This window comes from Rhododendron vialii, chromosome 8a (genome assembly GCF_030253575.1).
Source record: "Rhododendron vialii isolate Sample 1 chromosome 8a, ASM3025357v1".
NCBI classification, from domain to species: Eukaryota; Viridiplantae; Streptophyta; class Magnoliopsida; order Ericales; family Ericaceae; genus Rhododendron; species Rhododendron vialii.
Genome location: NC_080564.1, coordinates 6,460,406 through 6,479,924, shown reverse-complemented (window position 1 = coordinate 6,479,924; position 19,519 = coordinate 6,460,406). Strand labels below are relative to the sequence as shown.

Below are 19,519 nucleotides of genomic sequence, written 5' to 3'. Positions count from 1 at the left end.
CAAAATTTTGAGGATTAGAAGTTTAACTCAATCAACCGTGAACCCTTCCCAACACCCCGCAATGATGGGAGCCTCGTGCACCGGGTTTGCCAAAGCGTTGGGAACTAATTCGAGATGAAAACCTTTTTCCAACTTGTTTACTGAATCGCGGAGCTGCCATAACTATGGAAAGAAAACCAAGATAACATGGTAGAATTTCACAGTTAGCTGTTACTGTTGCTCACTTTCGCTACTTCGAAGCATTTAAGGTTTTCCCAGGTATATGCTTCATTTGGTACAAACAAGCAGTAAAACATGCAACATACCAAAAGCTCATTTTTTTCTCAACTTTGCCGGGCAACAAAAAGACAGAACATTGGTCATGGGGAAACGAAATCATCACCAAGTCAACAACATCTTCTGCCAGATATTCAGAGTCTAATTGTGATTCGACATCCTATATTATCAGTACCTACCACTAAACTATTTGACACATACTGTTACCCATTCTTCATGAAATCTACCACCTCAGCTTTCTAATGTCGCTGCAGAAACCATGTACTTCCAAAAAGTTTCTGATTATAATTGTAGGGCTTCAACTTAATTTTCACAATTGCTCTCCATAAATTGTTTAAGGTTCACAGAATGAGTGTCGCAAAATTTTAGAACTTGACAAGATTCTCACTTCCACCATCTTGCTAACAATTGCAATGTTTAACAACATAAGAGTGCACTTGTAGATGATATCACAGTTATAATGTCAAGTTTTTCAACTCCAATTAAGGACAACTGACAGGTAAAGTTGTCTTGTGATGCGTGAGAGAATATTGAGGTATATAAATGACCAACCTTTCCCTCCACGAGGATTAGTGGTCGGGTTTCAATCTTCACACGCCCAACAATTGCACTTCGTTGGCTACCATTTTGATCGACAACGATTACCTCTTTGCCTGCTTTCAACTCTGAAAGGTAGCAGGTTTTTCCTCCAGGAACAGCAACATACGCGTGCACAGGCCCCTGTTGGTTATTAAGCAACCACGATATCAGGAAAAAAACACATGGAAAACGACAATACACTCCTCTCATCATGATCGAGATTGGGACACAATGACAGAAATTCATTTCTCAAAATTGTTTTATGATTCTACAAATCAAAGAAACCAAATGCATAAAGCAGGGTTTATGTCCGTTATGCTGTGGATCATAGGTCCGTACACCCATTCTAACCACCAGTAGAAACTACAACGGGAAATAGTCATTGCAGATTACATGGATACTTTTCTTAAAACATCCAACTCAAAACCAATAAGCAATGAGCGGAGAGGCCACCTAGGCTCATATACTAGTTTTTCAAGCTTATAATTAATCAATGACCCTGACCCGCACGTGGAGACGTAAACAAAGGAACCATAATATAGGAATCACAACGAAACAAGGTGCGCTTAAGGAAGGAACAGCGGGGCAAGCAATCGAGAAAGTCCTGTCCAAAAGACTATGAAAGCCTAGCTCAGATACCACCCTGTTAAAGCATCCAACTCAAAACCCAATTGGTAATAAGTGGAGAGGCCGTCCAGACTCGTATATTTATTTTTCGAGATTATAATTCACCTATGTGGGACAAGCTCTAACGAGTTTAAAAAACATTAGCTGGAAATATTATAACTTCAGTTTATATACTATTTACTCAATTAATCTCTTCTAGCCATCACATAAAAATGGGCCAAAAGGTGAAGGCAATTAAATGCAGCACTAAGCAGACACCATAAACTTTTGCTGGAAACAAGAAAACTTGCAATAAAATAACTCAGCTATTCTAGGAAAAAACTGACCGCATTGACTCGGAAAGGCCTGCTGGAAATATAATTGGATTCCAAGCATTCTGAATGAACAAGGAATAGCCCTCTAGCAAAGGATCCAACCTATGAAGATACCCGTCCAGCAAAATGGCTTAAGATATATGGTTATCGGGACTGAAACATGTAGCACGGATATATAAGAGGAGTATTAGGAGGAGCAAACCAGAAGTCCTTCACCAGGTCTCAGGAGGCTACAGAGATCCACGCAAACTCGATCACCCATTCCGGCCATTTGAACTTGAGTTACAGTAGCTTTTGTCAAATCCAACATATTGCTTGCTTCATTTCTTCTGTCAAAATAGTCCTGAGAAAATTACCATTGATAAGGAGCAACGCTTTCACCAGCTAATAAGCCCTGTACTAGAAGGTATTACCTTCAGCTCAAGGACAGCCTTCACATCCTCAACTTTCAAAACAACTCCACCTAGACCCAATTCCAAGGCCTGCAAAAGCAGAAACATGTAAATGTACCGTCTGCTTTTCAAGAGAAATTTTACAATTTGAGAAAAGAAAAACAATGAAGTGTTGATTGTTTATTCATGAGCACATTGTTGGGTCTCACGCTTTGAGCATCTAGAAGGTTACCTCGAGGAAAATTTGAGCTTCAGTGGAGGTTTTTGAGATGGCAAATACTGTTTTTTGACTGCTTTGAAAAGCTGCAACAATATTCTCGGCAGGTATCACCTAAGAGAGACATCCATTAAAGAGGCCCATTAGGTATACTTTGAAACAACTGACTTCATATTTCACCCATGTTACCACGTATAAGAATGTTAACTGAACAAAAGCAAGAAAAGGATTATGTTAATGACTGAAACTTCCTAAGTTACTGGACAAAGTGAGAATTTGGGATCATTATTAAAAACAAAAAAAAGTACAGAGAGAAGCCACTGCCTCAACCAGCAGACGGAATTGTAGCAGTTCAGTGAAGAGGACAGTAAAGTTCATATTACTGAATCTATAATAGATTGAAACTCCATCAAGTAGTAGTTGATCAGCATACCTGCCAATCCAGTAAATTGACAATAACAATCTCTGCTTGTTCATCCTCTGGTTGAAGCCTCTCTAATTGTTCGGGAGAAGAAATCTCAGAAAAAGTGGCAACTCTTCTGCAGTCACTATCTAAAAGCTCTCCTTTTTCTATAAACAGAGGATATATCATTGCCATAGCTGTACATTTGAAACCAACACAACAAAGTTAATAACTTGAACGCTTCTATGGTGGTATTAAAGAGTATCGCTTTAAATTGGAAGAGGGTGTTAAGTGCATTAGTTTGCAAAAATCCACACATCCATCACAGCAATATATGTTATAGTAGTGCATGTTTATGGATTACATGACTTTATGTTTATCTATTAGTGAGCATGAAATTGTGAACACTGAAAGTTTTAGCCACTCATTAAGCAGCATAACATACTTGACCCTTCCCTAAACAGAAGTATTGTGGAAGCAATACAATTAGGACAAACATGAGTTTAAAGTGGATTTCCCACAAAATGCATATGAATGATTCCATTTTTTGCACACATTATCTATGCACATGAAGACCAAGTTCCAGGCAAATATCTAACATGCCAATATGCATATTCTGTCAACAGTTTCCTGCACGTACACTCAACTTGTCCTAACTCCGACATATACTTAGAAAGATTATTTTTTCTTTTGATCTGAAATTCTGAATACTTGAAAGATAATTATGCCACTTCATTAGGAAATAAAAGTTGTCCAGTCATAGTGTCAACAAATTAAGTAAAAACTCTCCAACAAAAACCTTGCACACGTATGAGTTACGACCACAAGACAGTGTGCATAACTGTGCATGGCTGTTTTGTGCATATTTGCCGGTTGGTTTGCACCAAGTAAGAGGTTGGGAGATGTTATTAGATATTATGAGTAGCAGAAAAAAAATAGGTTAGGATCATTGGTAAAGACAAACCAAATAATGCATAAGCAGATGCTACGAGACTTTAATGCACAAAGGTGATGAAGTCGAGGACTCTTAGCCTAAACCACTAATTGGTTGGACAACTAAATGCAAATGAGACTTTTGGATATGCACCTAGAAAGTGATGTACAAGTACTCTCACAAAATAATTTGACATACTTTCCATTGTAATGTCAAGAGGAGAGCAGTTCATGTTCAAATTCATTGGACCGAATTTCATATGGAAAACCTTCGGTTCTGTAGTAGGTCAAAATATGCATGTATGTACATCAGTAAAGTGAGTGGACAAGCATACAATGCCTAGCCTCCCCGCGGCATGACATTTTACCTCATTTTTTATTTTCTATTAGGGATCATTTCGTAAAAGTTATGAACTGGTGTTTCCCACAACAAGGAAGAAACGCTTAGAAAGAAGAAACAAAAAATGAGACCAAATTCTTTCTTCACATGTTTAAATACATGCTTACTAATCCTATCGAACAAAAAATCAATGCTTACTAAATTTCAGTAGCAAACAATACGCAAAACCAACTTTATAAAGGACAAGCAAGTTGAGGAAAGCTTACAAGACCATTCACTAGCAAGGGCGCGACATTGGGAGGAGAAGACGAATGTGTTCCAGCCTCTCTCTACGGCAGCCGTCATGACTTGTTTGTTCTCAGTCCATATCCACACCCGCTTCTTCGACATAGCCAATGAGGAAGATGCAGATGGGGCAGCACAAGAAGAGGCCAGAATTTGAGATCTCTTCTCACTGCTAGCATAATCAATCAACCTGGAACTTTTCAATTTCCCTGATAGGAAAAACAAATCACCGTGAAAAATTAGCCCCTGCTTGGTATACAAAGTACATAAGCTTTGTTTTTCGGGAAAAGTTATAATACCAAAAGAGGGCTGGTGGAAAAGGTTTCACCTTTATCTTTAGATTTGTAAATGGTATTCCTCACGTGAAGAAGCTATGATAACTTCCCCAAATGTCACACTTGAAGGAGAGAAACCCAACTCCACCCTGAATTACCTTTTCTAACAGCCTCAAGGCTTTTCTGTTCACATGATGACAGAACCTCAACTATCAATGACAGGGTGAACAAGGATGTGAGAATTACTTCAAGCTTATTTGAAGCCGGAGTAGCACATTTCTCTTTTCTCCTTCTACACCCCTTCCGACCCATTTACCATAGTTTCCACTAGACTCTCTACACTTGATTCTGCAAAAAACCCTTTACAGGCTTGGGTTTACTAGGACAAGAATAATTCCTGTCACCAAAAGCCTCACACAAATCACACTTTTGTAGCTTCCATGACACGTACAATCCTTATTAGCTTGAATATGAACATCTGAGCAAAAAGTTAGCCCACTTTTTTAGCGAGTAAGCTCATCAAGACATGGGTGAACCAATGAATCTTACCACAAAACTCAAACCATCTTCTGTCCAAAGTCAAAGGAAGAACATTACTTTAAGCCAAAGTGGAACACGAGTTAATCTTTGGACAAGTGCATACCACTATACCATCTTTTTTATTACAAATCAATTTGCCTCCAACAGAGTAAGGGCAACCCACCCATAGCCTATATATGACCATTAATCCCTGTTCATAGCCACTTCATCTATGTTACCCGCTCCGGACAGTTGTCAGACTTGGCACATGTCTAGATGTGGACTTGCTAATTTTCCTAATTGTAGGCTACATTGACTTGGCTGACAAATTGGGCACAGGTACGGGCAACACGTGAAATGCATTATGAATAACCATACTTTATGTGTTTTTCAGATTTGTACATAGCACAAATCAGCCAAATAAAAGTTACCGAATGCTGTTTATTTTCTTTTGTTAGTTGTTCCAAACTGATAATAAAGCGTATGATCAATTTAGAAGAATCATTGTTTAACAGTAATAACCTCCCTAAGATTATCCTTACGCAACTTCTCAGCCCACCTTTCCCTTAACATGGCTCATCATCTTTCATTTCTGAATATGAAGAAGCCATTGTCCAACAATAACCACTTCCCAACAACAAACGACCACTAAGCCCACATTTCGACTTGATGCAAAGATAACAGTTTATCATTAGCCAACCAAAGTATGATCCACACCAAAAAGCTTTAATTCTGAACATCTCATTTCAACTAATTATGTCCAAAAAAATTTGCACTTACCCTCACTCGGGTCCGTAGCTCCAGTAGAAACACTAGGGTTACTCGGGTGCTTTGACACAGTGTCCTCATCACCAGCAGCATCCTTGTCAACCTGGCCGTCTCCCACCCCACACGACTGGATGTCCGTCAAAACCGGTGCGTGGGCTTCACATACGGTATCATCCCCTTCACACACTTTCACTGGCGATTGTGAGACACTCGCCGCCAACTCCAGTAGGGCAACCGTGGGGTCAGCACCTGAACTTGGGGTGGTGGTTTCAGTTGAACATTCTTCCTTCTTCGCCTTCTTGTTGCTGTTGCTGCCTAGAGTTTTCTGAACTTGCCCTGGACGAACAAAATCTTCATCCAAAGGTGACTTCGGAGGCCCTCGACGGCGCGATGACCGGCGGGAAGCCAGATCATCTGAGTCGTTGCTCTTTTTCTTAGCAGGTTTGATATCCATGGTTTCAGCTCTACAGAGCAACTTCTACACAGAGAAAATCTAATTGCAAGACTTGTTCTCCAGCAAATTTAAGAACACGAATTGTCTCTAGTGAAATAGAAGAGTATTGGGAAGTGTAAAACCTGATTTGGATGAAACCCTAGTTTTTGTTCCCAGCAAATTTAAGAACTTGAATTGTCTCTGGTGAAATAGAAGAGTAGTGGGAGCTGTGAAACCTGATTTGGATGAAACCCTAGTTTCTGTTCCCAGCAAATTTAAGAACTCGAATTGTCTCTGGTGAAATAGAAGAGTAGTGGGAAGTGTGAAACCTGATTTGGATGAAACCCTAGTTTCGGTTCCCAGAAAATTTAAGAACTCGAATTGTCTCTGGTGAAATAGAAGAGTTCCGGGAACTGTGAAACCTGATTTGGATGAAACCCTAGTTTTTGGTTCTACCCACAACTACCTCATACAGTTCGGTGCTTTATATCTAGTTCTATGTAACTATATAGATTATCTATGCAAACAAGTACATTACAGTAGGGAGAGAGCGAGAGAGAGAGGAACCTGTTCGGGGGATTTCAACCAAAGGAATGGGAGGAAATACCAGAGCCATTTTGTTTTTTCACTTCTGCTTCCCTCTGATTGCAAGTGATTCGTGGAATATTTTACTCTAGAACCCCTCCAACCCTTATAAAAGTTTAATACATGAGTACGGATTAGGACACAGAAACGTAATTGAAACATATGCGAACCGTATTGTGACACAGATGCCTTTCGAATTGTTTCATGTACAGAAATTTCACAGGATCGGACCAAGATCATGGTTGTGTGGACATATCTATGTTTAGATTTACGTGCAAAACATTTCCTTTAAAAATTATCAGAAACTAAAATCCCGAGCAGTATGTTACGGGAACTTTAAACATGATGTACATATTAATTAAAAAAAAAAAACACACACACACGATGTACGGTTAAGACACACATTCATCGGGCAGCTGCGTCAAAGCATTTTGCTTTAAAACCCAAAATCCTAAAATGGCAAAGGTTCAAATTTTTGGTCTCATTTGTCAATGCAGATAAGGATACAAATAATAGACTGTTTTTCTTTTGAGTAATTATTCAAATTTTTGGAATATATGAACAATATATTCCTTCCTCTCACATAACATGTGGGTCCCACATATTATGTGAGAGGAGGGAGTATACTGTTTATATACTCTGAAAGTATTGAATAATTTTCGTTTTCTCTTGAACTACACATCTGCTAAGATTTTTAAGTTTTTTCTTATTTTGTCCTTCAAATTGACGACACAGATCAGTTCCTGATTCAAACACCTACTGCTGGTTGATGAAATCATGGAAACAGAACAACTTGACCTCTGAGCCAACTGCTCCCACGAGTCTGCATGCGGCTACCACGAACACCCCGCTTCAAATCATCACTTCTTCTTCAGTTCCTTTGAATCAAGAAGCCCAAACCCTTCTGGTCCATCCTTTTAGCCTACATGCAAATAACATTACTGAAACCCAAGACAAAACCCCCCCACCTTTTCCTCACCAACAACGAAACCCTCCACAATCTGTCACTCCACTTCTTCTAACAACCTCTGATCCCAACCCCAAACCATCCTCCATCACTGAGGTATTTAGATGCTCAGCTCCAGATTTTAATGGGGATGATACTCCTGTGGTCTTTGATTCTCTGTCAGTTAGCCCTGGGGAGGGTAACGTCTCCTGCTCTTTAAGCAATGCCATGCAGCAGCAATCACCTATTTCAAAGAAGAGGTCTTCTTCCTCTTCAGATTCAGGTTCTTCATGGGGGTAAGCGTTCTAAACTTGTTCAACTAAATCAAAGGGAACAACCTCTAGGTATCTCTTTTTTAACACCCTTTTCTTCCCACAGCTATTTTCTTGACTGTATGGACATAGAGATCTCCTCTCTAATTGATGCTTCTTGCTCTTAATCAGTCTTATCTGCATTTAACAAAAAATTTGGAGCCTAGCTTCTGTACTCTTTTCCCCTAATCATGAAAATTCTCTGCTGGAACTGTAGGGGTCTTGGTCAATCCCTTACAGTCAGAGCAGTCTCCCATTTAATCCATGATCATGCTCCTGACATCCTTTTTCTTTCTGAAACTAAGTCGGATGTTATCTATACTAATAAACTATTCTCTAAGCATGGTTTCTCTAATTGTTTTGGTGTGGATTCTAATGGTTCTTGTGGTGGACTTTGGGTAGGTTGGAAAAGCTTCCTATCTTTAACTTGTCATGCTTCCTCCCCTTATTTTATTCACACTTCGATTTTGGACGAGTTTGGTTCTTCCTGGTTTTGTGGTTTCATTTATGGTCACCCTGTCTTAGAACACAGATCTAGTGTTTGGGACTCTTTGTCAGCAACCATCTCCTCCTTTTCTGGACCTCTCTTACTTTGTGGGGACTTTAACCAAGTCCTTTCTCCTGTAGATAAATGGGGCAAAAATAATCTCCACACTGGATCTCTCCCTATCCAATCTTTCCTTAATTCCTTTGGTCTTGTTGAAGTCAAAAATGTTCCCGGGGTTTACATGGACCAACAATAGGGAAGGAGATGCATGCACTTTTGAGAGGCTTGACAGGGGTTGGTGTAACCTTCAATGGCTGGACAAGTTTCCCAAAGCCTATATGTCCAACCTGGGCATCTCTAGGTCTGATCATGCTGCTATCTCTTTTATTACCTCCCCACCTTCATCTTTTTTCCCTTTCCCTTATAAATTTGAAGCTTGGTGGCTTCAAAACCCAACAGCTTTGAAAATCATTGAATTCATTTGGACTATGCCTCTTCCTGGTTCTCCTCTTTTTAGAGTTCTTAATCATAATAAGATCATGATTAAAGTTTTGAAGCTTTCGGCCAGAGAGTGGAAGGATTCCATTCCTATTAAAATAAAAATGATTCAATCTCAGTTAGGTAGTATTCTTGAAAATCTCTCTCCAACAAACATTCTTCTTGAAAAGTCTTTAAGGAAGGAGCTAGATTCTCTCTTGGAGCAAGAAGAATTATTCTAGGCTCAAAGAGCCAAACAACATTGGCTTGCTCTTGGAGATTGTAACACCAAGTTCTTTCTCTCAATGACAAAAGCTAGGAGAGCTAAGAATCATATCTGGCAACGCACCTCTTCCTCTGGTGCTGTCTTGAGGGATGAATCTAATGTTAGAAATGAATTTCACCAGCATTTTAAATCTTTTTACTCTTCTGCTTCCTTCTTTCCCTTAGATTCTCTTCATTCCTTTGTTCCATTCTCCACTCTCTCTAACACTTAGCTAGCTTCTTTAAACCACCCTTTCCAAGCTTGGGAGGTTAAAAAAACTCTTTTCCAAATGACTCCCTTCAAATCTCTAGGTCCTGATGGGGTTCCACCCGGCCCCATAGCTGCCCAAATCACTTCAGTTGTTCTCTCTTTCCTAAACTCTGGAAAGCTCCTCAAAGAAGTTAATAAGACATTCATTGCTCTCATTCTAAAAAATAGCAATCCTGTTTATGTGGATCACTTTAGACCTATTAACCTTTGTAATGTCGTTTACAAGCTCATCTCCAAGGTATTATCCAACAGAATCAGAATGGTCATAAGCTCATTGATTTCACTCTATCAAAATGGCCTTATTCCTGGCCAGGTGGTCACAGATAACACTTCTATTGCCTAGGAACTTACCCATTTTGTTAGAAATAAAAACATGGGCTCTAATTGTTATGCATCTATCAAATTGGATATGAGTAAAGCATTTGACCATGTTAGATGGGAATTTTTGGTAACTTTTCTTCATCTCTATGGTTTTCCACTGAAATGGATTCATTTAATCATGCAACGTGTATCTACAGTCTCCTATTCTGTCCTTGTCAATGGGTCTTACACTCCATTTTTCCATCCAACCCAAGGCCTTCATCAAGGAGATCCTTTATCCCCTTACCTCTTTGTGCTATGTGTTGACATCTTGTCTTCTATGTTAGATTCCGCAAAGAATCAAGGGTTAATCAAAGGGATAAAGCTTTCCAGGGGTGGACCCTCAATCACACACCTCTTATTTGCTGATGATAGCTTTCTCTTTTCAAAGTAACTGATTTTGGAGTCTCAACTTTTCAATCCATCGTGGACTCTTGCTACCAACTCTCAGGCCAGCTAGTTAACTTCCAAAAGTCAAGCATTTTCATCAACCCAAACTCTCCTCCCTCCATATACTCCTCCATCTCCTCTACTCTCAACATTCCCATTTCTCCTTATTTTGGGAAGTATCTTGGGATAAGTTTAGATTTAGTCTCAAAGAAAAAGGAAATTTTTCAGGATATCATTAATAATATTGATGATAGATACCAAGGTTGGGTTTTCTTACTCCTTAACAAAGCTGGGAGGTTGTCTTTAATTAAACACATTCTTACTTCCTTGCTCGTTTATCATACGTCTAGCCTCAAATTCCCATCCTCTGTCACAAAAAAAAAAATTTCTCCTCCATTCTCTCAAATTTCCTTTGGTCTGGCACAACCAACAAAAAATCCTTCCACTGAAAAAATTGGAATTCTTTTTGTTTTTCAAAAGCAGAAGGAGGCTTAGGTATCAAAGACTTAACATCTTTTTAATCAAGCCCTTCTAGCCAAACAGAGCTGGAGAATTCTTGACCATCCCAATTGTCTCTTCTCGTCTTTCTTCCTCTCAAAATTCTTTCATTCCACTCCTTTTCTGGAAGTTAAACCTTCAGCTTCAAGTTCTTAGGCTTGAAAGAGCATTTTACATGGTAGAGATGTTCTTGTTAAGGGTATTAGATAGCAGATTGGATCTGGGGATAAAATCTCAATTTGGAATGACTACTGGCTCCCATCACCTCTTCCCATTAAGCTACATTCTTGTCTCTCTAATGACACTCCTTTTAAGTACATTTCTTTCCCTTAAAAATGCCACTGTCGACAAGCTTTTCATGCCTGGTACGAAAGAGTGGAATAAGAATCTTATTGCATCTCTCTTCCCTGCTGAATATTCATCTCTTATCATGTTCATCCCTCTTTCTCAGTTTGGGTTTGAGGACATATTCATTTGGGGTCACTCCAACAATGGTGACTTTAGTGTAAAGTCAGCTTATTCCCTCCTCTTAGCTCTCAAACTCCAATCTAGTTCCGCTCCTATCAGCCCCTTTATCCATCCCTTTTGGCCAAACTTCAAATGGAACTTCATTTGGTCCTTACCGATTCCTCACAAAATTCAGGTTTTCTTATGGCAATTGAGTCATGAATGCTTGCCAGTAGGTGACCTCTTAGTTAATCAAGGATGGAAAGGTGTATCCATTTGTCCTTTGTGCAAACAATGCTCCGAGAGTCTAGTTCACCTTTTTCTTCATTGTGTATTTGTGAGGCCTTTTTGGTTTGGTGCTGATTTTGGGATTTGCATTACTGAAACTCCTAGCCATTCCATTTCCTTTTGGCTAGGATGGTTGCATCATACTGCCCACATCTTGGCTCTGAAAAAGCATGCTTTTTTCTCAAGAATCTCTTATTTTTTATGGTGTATTTGGCTTGCTAGAAACAACGCTGTGTTTAATTCCATATCTTCTTCCCCCATGCAAGTTATCTGTCATGCAAACCAATTATGTCATTCCATTTTTCAAGCCTTCGCATCCCTAAAACCAGCTGTATCTCCCCCATTGAAATTGCATACAAGTGGTTCTGGAATAGTGCATCACGGAGAATCTAGCTCTCATGAGATACCTAGCCCTTCCCATTTGGCAGACATCTTTACTTTCCATGCCAATCCTTGTCTCTGCTCTTGGGCAGAACCTACTTTGGATATCTATTGTGCCAATGCTTCTAATTTGCAGCTCAAGAAATCCGGTGTGGGAGTAACTTTTATGGTTAACTTCAGGATTGTGGGCTCCCTTTTTAAAAGCTCCAAATTTCAAAAGGACTGATCCTCTATCATCTCTATAATTAAGGCATTGAGTTGGGCCATTAAAAATCATATGCTACATATCAGTATTCATACTAATGACTCTTCTCTTTTCCAACTGTTGAGAAGCATTAAAGATTTTTTTCAGCAACTGCAGCCCCCTTGTTTTTTGACTTCTGCTTTCTAGCTCAATGATCAATCAGTCCACACTTGCAGTTTCATCTTTTGTGAGTGTATCAAAGTCTATCAAGCATATCTTTTGGCAAGTTTTGCATCATCTTCCAGAATTCACTCCGAAGGCGATATATCCTATCCCTTTGATAACGGATAGTCCTCACAAGCTGTTTTGGGAGTTGCTTTCCTTATTTATGCTTCTTGTAATCTGTTTTATGCTTCTAACTCTTAGATTGACTAGCTTTTGTTCATTGGGGTTGTAATATGTTTACTCATGTATTGAACCTTTATCTATCTATGAAGTTCTTTTTTTGATGCCAAAAAAAAATTGACGAAACAGTTAATAATCCACAAAAGCTAAGCGCAAAACTAACAAATGCGAAAAAAAAATTTGAACAAAGACAAAACAATAAAGTGCTGGGTTAATAAATGCAGATAAAAGTGAATTAAAAATTTCAAACTTTCAGTTCAACAAACGCAAAAGATCTTCACTAAAAAATCAAAGACACATTAGAGAGTGCAAGGCAAAAGATTGCATTGCAGCTGACAAAACTCAAACACACCAATGCAAAGTTAAACTGGTGTCCGCGATGTCACAATCAGATCGTTCATCTCTTTCATCCAAATCCTACGAAGGGGACGGAAAAAGAGAAGTGGTAAAAATACATCATCTTTTCTGAGATTAGAAAATCTCTCTACTTTCTATTCAGCCATTGGTAGAAAACTTGAACAACATCCCATGCACGTATGTGTTCCCAGGAGTAACAATCTGGGAAGGGTAATTGGGGTGGTTAACCGCATCAGGAAAGCCTTGTGTCTCCAAGCACAAACCGGCATGAGGTTGATAAAGAAACCCACCTTTCCCCTTCACGTTGTCCAAATAGTTCCCCGTGTAAAACTGCAACCCTGGTTGATTCGTTAACACCTCCATTACTCTTCCCGATTTCTTATCATACACTATAGCCGCCGTCTTCAATTTTTCACTGGAACCTCCATCAAGAGCATAGTTGATGTCGTAACCTTTCGGAAGATTCTTGATCTTGCTTGCAATGGATGCAGGTTGGAGGAAATCATAGGCTGTGCCTTCTACGGACGTTAGTTTGCCAGTGGGGATGAGGTTTTCGTCAACAGGTGTTATGTGGGATCCGAATATCTGGATCTCGTTCAACAAAATATCACCACTGTTGTGGCCACCGAGGTTCCAATAGGAGTGGTGTGCTAGGTTTACTGGAGTGACCTTGTCTATATCATTGGCTTTCATTTCCACAGCCAGGTTAAGTCCGGAAAGAGTATAGGTCACTGATGTGTGCAGATCACCTGGAAATCCTGTACAACACAAAAGATAGCTTCAATGTCAAAGATAACTGTATTCTATTGGGTAATTTTAGGTGCTTTAAATCAAAATACCTCTTTGTATATCTTGGATTGGAACATAGTACTTTATCAATCACACTGTCTAACTTCTATTAACTGCTAGACTATTATTTTTATAGGTAAGACTGAAGTACAATTAAAGACCGGCCTTGAGGGAATGTTCACCTGTATATGAAATATAGGACAATATAAAGCCGACATTAAAGGAGTGACAACCCTACACAGAAGTTCGTCCCAACCCTATGCACCTCCGTAGGTATCAAGAAGCCATACAGAGTCAGGACTCGATCGCCAGGGGTCTAGTGAATGCCGATCGAATGAAGTGTATCTTTTCAAGCCAATTATGCTCCCTGGGCATGGGAGCCTCTAATAATGAGAAGATTGCCTACGAAGGACACGCCAGTTTAAATAGAGGAAAAGATAATGTTCAGAGTCTTCGGGCAAATTGACATGTAATGGGATAGTCATCAGTTATTTTCCGGTTAAATTTGCTACTTACAAGTTACATAACTCTTGTTTGAGGTTACCATCAAATAGTAATGCTCACCTTCTTCACCATCATAGCTGTTATAGCCAAAGGTTATGTAAGGTGAAGGACCTTCATTATGGTACTTTCTCACCTTCCAAACAACACAGCTGTAGCCTTTGGACCCACCTGGTATTCATATAGTAGAACTATTATCAGCAAAAGTCATTTGTAGATATGAATGACCTTCATATAGTAGAGGGGGAGAAACAAAGCGGAAGTTCTCTGTCTTTGTTTCCCCCATCAGTTGAATAACTTTGTAAATTATAAGTGAATCAAGAATGCGTACCATGAAGCGTATTTTTCCCGTCATTAGCATCCAGCTTGTAATGGGTTCCATTTAAAGTAAATTGAGCACCCCCAATTCTGTTAGCAACACGTCCGACAGTGGCACCAAAATACGTTGTATCATTCTGGAGAAAAATGAGAGTGTGTATCAAACAGTCTTAATGAAATAGTAAAAGAATTTTCCAGAGGTTGCTGCATAATCAAATGTCCAACAATTTCCAGCATAATGACCAAGAGGCTGCACCAAGACCATCCATCTATATACTCTTATGAAATGAAGAGCCCGAATTATTTGTTTAGGAGGGACCCATAATCGGTGTCCGATTGTTCTTCCATTGTCTCCTTGTAAGAAAGAGGGAGTTACAATTTTCCTTAGGGAACGAGAAAGGACTAAGAAAGGAGTACACATATCTGCGCAAGCCGCAAAGATGTGTCTGGAGTCCTCTGATGCACACGTGGGTTCTATTAATGCACTATGGACCCTCATGGATCGAATGATTCCGACCACATCTATGTTCAGATTTGCGTCGGAAGCACTATTATTAAAAAATACGGGAAATTCCTAACCAATAAGGTGTTTTCTAAAAAATATTATGCGGTCATTGACCATAAAGTATGCTAATAATGCTGCTCAACAGAAAGGGATATCCCATACTGCAAACAAATAATAGGTAATGAAGTTGCACGTTAAAGAGAGCAGAAGGAATATAACAATCAAATAGGGATATGTACCTCTTCCATTTAAAAAACAAATCACATGTGATGCCAAGCGGTTTTGGATTAAAAAGTTAAGAGTGACTTTTTTGTCTTCATTTAAATTTTTTTTTGCATTTGTTAGTTTTGCGTCAAATTTTTGTGACTTATTGATTCATCTTAGCGAGAAGAACCGAAAAAGTAATAAAAAAAAAGATCGAAACTCATAATTTTTTTAAAAAAGTCAAAAAGACAGAACCAAACAACCAAAAAGAGAGTGACCAAGGGCATACTCTTCAAAATCGAGACAACAAAAAGCAAAACAACACTCTAGGAGAGAACCCCCGGCAACACAAAACAACAAGCCCATGCTGTCTGGCAAGAGAACAGAAACTACACCTTTCAGTCAATTTAGAAAATACCTCAAAGTCTTATTATTACAAGAAATCTGACAAGCATCCATTAGACAACAGTATACCCTTTGAACTTGTATCTTTTTGTTATGTGAAAAAAATCTTACTATAGAGGAATCCTAGGAGGGATGAGAATATGTTAAAGTTGAGCATCAAAAGAGGTTAAGAATGCATGTGAAATGAACTTCAGGATTTTGCAGAGAAACCCCCACAATTAAGCAATTTAGAAAATATCCCTTCAAACACTTGCTTTTGAATACCTAAATTCCAAAGGACACCCATACCAACACAGGGTTCTAAACATATAAGCGGTATTGTATCATACAGGCCATTATGTAGCGGGATTTTGGGCCTTCTCTATCGATATTTACCTATTTATCGGCCATACTATCTGATATGTAAGATAATGCAAAGGATTTTGATTTTCGCACTCCACTTTTTACGGATGGCACTCCACTTTATTCATGAAGTTACAGGTAACTTCACGTTAAAAGTGGAGCGCCGTCAGTAAAAAGTGGAGCGCGAAAATCAGTTTCCTAATGCAAAATGCAATTGATACTAATTTGACAGATTGAATACAAAACAAAAGTTAGGAAATGAAAGGATTAGGGTCAATAAAGGAGGCTGACTATTCTTAGATGTTATTTCTGACTTTAAAAATTGATTTTGTAAAAAAGATTCCATTCTAGGCTCATCCCTCTTTCAAATGAGCTAAAAGTGCACCCAACTCATCAGAGCGTTGGTACTTGGTAGTCTTATCTTTCGGTTGATCTTTCAGCCATATGGATGAAAACAAAACAGAAGATTCAAATTGAATGATACAACCAAAGCTCATGTCCTGAATAGATCAGATTCTTCGTAGATAAAAAAAAAAGTTCAAAAAAATGGCTATAGAATAAAATAACATACAACAAAATACAAGCCGGTTTGATCAGATTAGACATGGGATTGGATTAAAAAAATCCATCAGGGATAAACAACAAAACCGGCATTTGCATGCGACGATTGGTCAAGGGGATATATGTTGCAAACCAAATCCTACAAGGTATAGGATATACGGTACTTTTGGGATGAATTGCCTCATTCATGTTCAATAGAATTAAAAATTAATCCTACAAGGTATGGGATATTTAGTACTTTTGGGATTAATTGCCTCATTCATGTTCAATAGATTTAATCATATTATTGAACAAATATCCTATGACAGGAGTAGACAAGGAATTAGAATTACAAAATAGTTTGGAATTAGATTTACTATATAGATTACTACGGCAAGCCCACGTCGTTCCATCGATTTAAAGCTGAGACCTCACACACTGGCACCTAAGTCTCCACTCATGACCACTTGAGCTACAGCTCTGGATCACATTTCTAGCGTTTGAATTTTCCATATCAGAGGGGGGGAAAACTGACAATGGCCCATGGAATGTTGCAATAGCAACCGGGAGACAATTAATATGACTAATCAAACATGGCGGCTTCAGCTCACACCCATGCTTTTGACCAAAGAACCCCACTGGAACTCAACCTTTTTTGCTCCAACTTGGCAGGCCCAGAACGGTGACCTGAACCGCGCATTTCATACACTTTGCATCGAACAACATATGTGGTGAAAATCAACCTTGATCAGAGATATATAAACAAGTTTTATGATATGAACAGTGATTATACGATTTTCTATCGATGTCCAATCAAATTTGCTTTCACACATATTCTAACCAAAAAAATGATTCGGATCGACGTCGTGAGCCCAAGGTAGAGATAGAGAGGTTGAGGTTTGGAGGATGTTGGAGGATAGATGTTCAAAGATGAGCTGGCCCCCGTTAATCAATTATTGTTGGCAAGAAAAAAGGTGAAATCAGAGGGGAAATAACAACAGTTCTACACGTAATGATGTCTGTTGATTTTAAGTTTCTTGAGTGAGTAAGCAATCTCTCTCTCTCTCTCTCTCTCTCTCTCTGTGTGTGTGAAATGCAACTTGCAATTCCAATAACTAAAAAGAAGAGGAAGGAAAAAAGTAGAAGCAAAAGAAATCTCACCAGGTAGTCCATGGCAGAGTCATAGCCCAGAACAATATCCTCCAACTTCCCTGCAAAAAAACAAGAAAAGAAAAAGAATAATTCCATGAGGAGAAGATAGGTGAAAAGTATATACTCCAGTTTGATTCACAGAAGGGAGGGGCAAATCAAATGGGAAATAAGAAAATCACCGTTTTTGTTGGGGACAACAAGAGAGACAATGCGGGCACCCCAGGTGGTGAACTTGACAGAGAAATCTCCCGTCTTCAGCTCATAGATCCCGATTTTTGGCTTTGGTTCTGAATCATATATTACAACTACCCAAAAGGCAAAAACTAGGAAACAGAATAAGAGCGTCCCCAGCAGCCTCCGCAAAAGGTAATTTCCAGAAAAGTGGCGAGGAAAACCGTTCAAATCCACTCCCAGCAGCCACGGCATCCTCCTCGCCAGTTCTCCTCCCCCGGCTACAGACCTCGCCAGCCCTGGCGAGGTAGGTAGCCTAGCTTGTGGCGCCTCTCTCTCTCTCTCTGCTACAGCCTACAGCCAAGGCATATCTGTGCTGATCGCCAGAGAACTGCTCGGATCTGGCGTCGTCGCCGGAGAAAGTTTGCCCCCTCTCTCTCTCCCCGATCTGGCCGCCGTCCGACCCGGCTGTTGTTTGCCGTCAGGTCTGCTCGGATCTGTGCTTGTTTCTCACTTCTCAGTCAGGCCTTCTCGAATCTGGTTTTGTGATTTTATATGTGCGTATATAAAACTAATAATTATATTATACTACATATATAACCTGGCCGTCTCCCACCCCACACGGCTGGATGTCCATCGAAACCGGTGTGTGGGCTTCACATACGGTATCATCCCCTTCACGCGCTTTGACCGGTGATTGAGAGACACTCGCCACCATCTCCAGTAGTGCAACCGTGGGGTCAGCACCTAAACTTGGGGTGGTGGTTTCAGTTGAACATTCTTCCTTCTTTGCCTTCCTGTTGCTGTTGCTGCCTAGAGTTTTCTGAACTTGCCCTGGACGAACAAAATCTTCGTCCAAAAGTGACTTCTGAGTCGTTGCTCTTTTTTCTTAGCAGGTTCGCTATCCATGGTTTCAGCTTACAGAGCAACAACTTCCACAGAGAGAAAATCTAATTGCAACACTTGTTCTCCAGCAAATTTAAGAACTTGAATCGTCTCCAGTGAAATAGAAGAGCAGTGGGAAGTGTGAAACCTGATTTGGATGAAACCCTAGTTTTTGTTCTTTCAACCTCTGCTCTGTCTCTCTCAAGGACTATACCCACAACTACCTCTTTTAGCTTGAGCTTGCAAACAAGTTACGTATCACTAGGGAGAGAGAGAGGAACCTGCTCGGGGGATTTCACGGTTCACCGTCAGGAATGGGAGGAAATACCGAGTTTTTGGCCGAAATGACCATAATTTGTAATCAAATTGAAAAAATATCCATCTTTTGAAACGCTTTGTAAAAATAGGTCATCGCGCATTTTCAAAACGCGTTATAGCGATTAGGTGCCATGTAACCATGGTTTGGTTGCCACGTAGGAATCACGCATTTTGCCATAATAGCGCCTTTTGAAAATGAGTGATAGTTCTAACCTAAATAACGCATTTTCAAAATGAGCTATATTTTTAAACCCTAATCCCTAATAGCGTCTTTTACATATTTTAACCCTAATAGCTCTTTTTGAAAAAGAGCTATAATTCTGACCCTAATCACACAATCTGCTACTTTTAACCCTAATAGTTTCTTTTCAAAAGGA

The 19,519-nt window shown here is 39.5% G+C and overlaps 2 protein-coding genes across 7 annotated transcripts in view; both read right to left on the bottom strand.

The window, feature by feature from the left end:
- The window catches only part of LOC131336359 (uncharacterized), a 57,325-nt gene that overhangs the window by 449 nt on the left and 37,357 nt on the right, over positions 1 to 19,519 (bottom strand). For 2 of the 6 annotated variants that reach the window (XM_058372156.1, XM_058372154.1), the window contains exons 2-9: positions 6,929 to 6,980; positions 4,348 to 4,575; positions 2,839 to 3,005; positions 2,421 to 2,519; positions 2,210 to 2,278; positions 1,999 to 2,139; positions 1,809 to 1,898; positions 829 to 996 (exon numbers count right to left, since the gene is read on the bottom strand). In XM_058372156.1, the coding sequence (XP_058228139.1) occupies positions 829 to 996; positions 1,809 to 1,898; positions 1,999 to 2,139; positions 2,210 to 2,278; positions 2,421 to 2,519; positions 2,839 to 3,005; positions 4,348 to 4,575; positions 6,929 to 6,977 (1,011 nt within the window). In that variant the 5' untranslated portion in view covers positions 6,978 to 6,980. The other 4 variants (XM_058372152.1, XM_058372151.1, XM_058372153.1 and 1 more) reach the window with 4 other exon arrangements.
- On the bottom strand, positions 12,849 to 19,181 carry LOC131336361 (uncharacterized). Its single transcript, XM_058372160.1, has 5 exons — positions 17,948 to 19,181; positions 17,778 to 17,827; positions 14,634 to 14,757; positions 14,366 to 14,473; positions 12,849 to 13,770 (listed from the first exon to the last, which is right to left on the bottom strand). The coding sequence occupies exons 1-5, from the start codon at positions 18,192 to 18,194 to the stop codon at positions 13,151 to 13,153; spliced, it is 1,149 nt and encodes a 382-aa protein (XP_058228143.1). The 5' UTR covers positions 18,195 to 19,181; the 3' UTR covers positions 12,849 to 13,150.

Excerpts from the sequence above, each read along its gene's own strand:
- LOC131336361 (XM_058372160.1), bottom strand. The coding sequence starts at position 18,194 with ATGCCGTGGCTGCTGGGAGTGGATTTGAACGGTTTTCCTCGCCACTTT. Across the intron at positions 14,758-17,777 it reads ACTCTGCCATGGACTACCTG|AATGATACAACGTATTTTGG; the intron begins GTGAGATTTCTT and ends ATTTTTCTCCAG. Across the intron at positions 14,474-14,633 it reads CGGGAAAAATACGCTTCATG|GTGGGTCCAAAGGCTACAGC; the intron begins GTACGCATTCTT and ends TATGAATACCAG.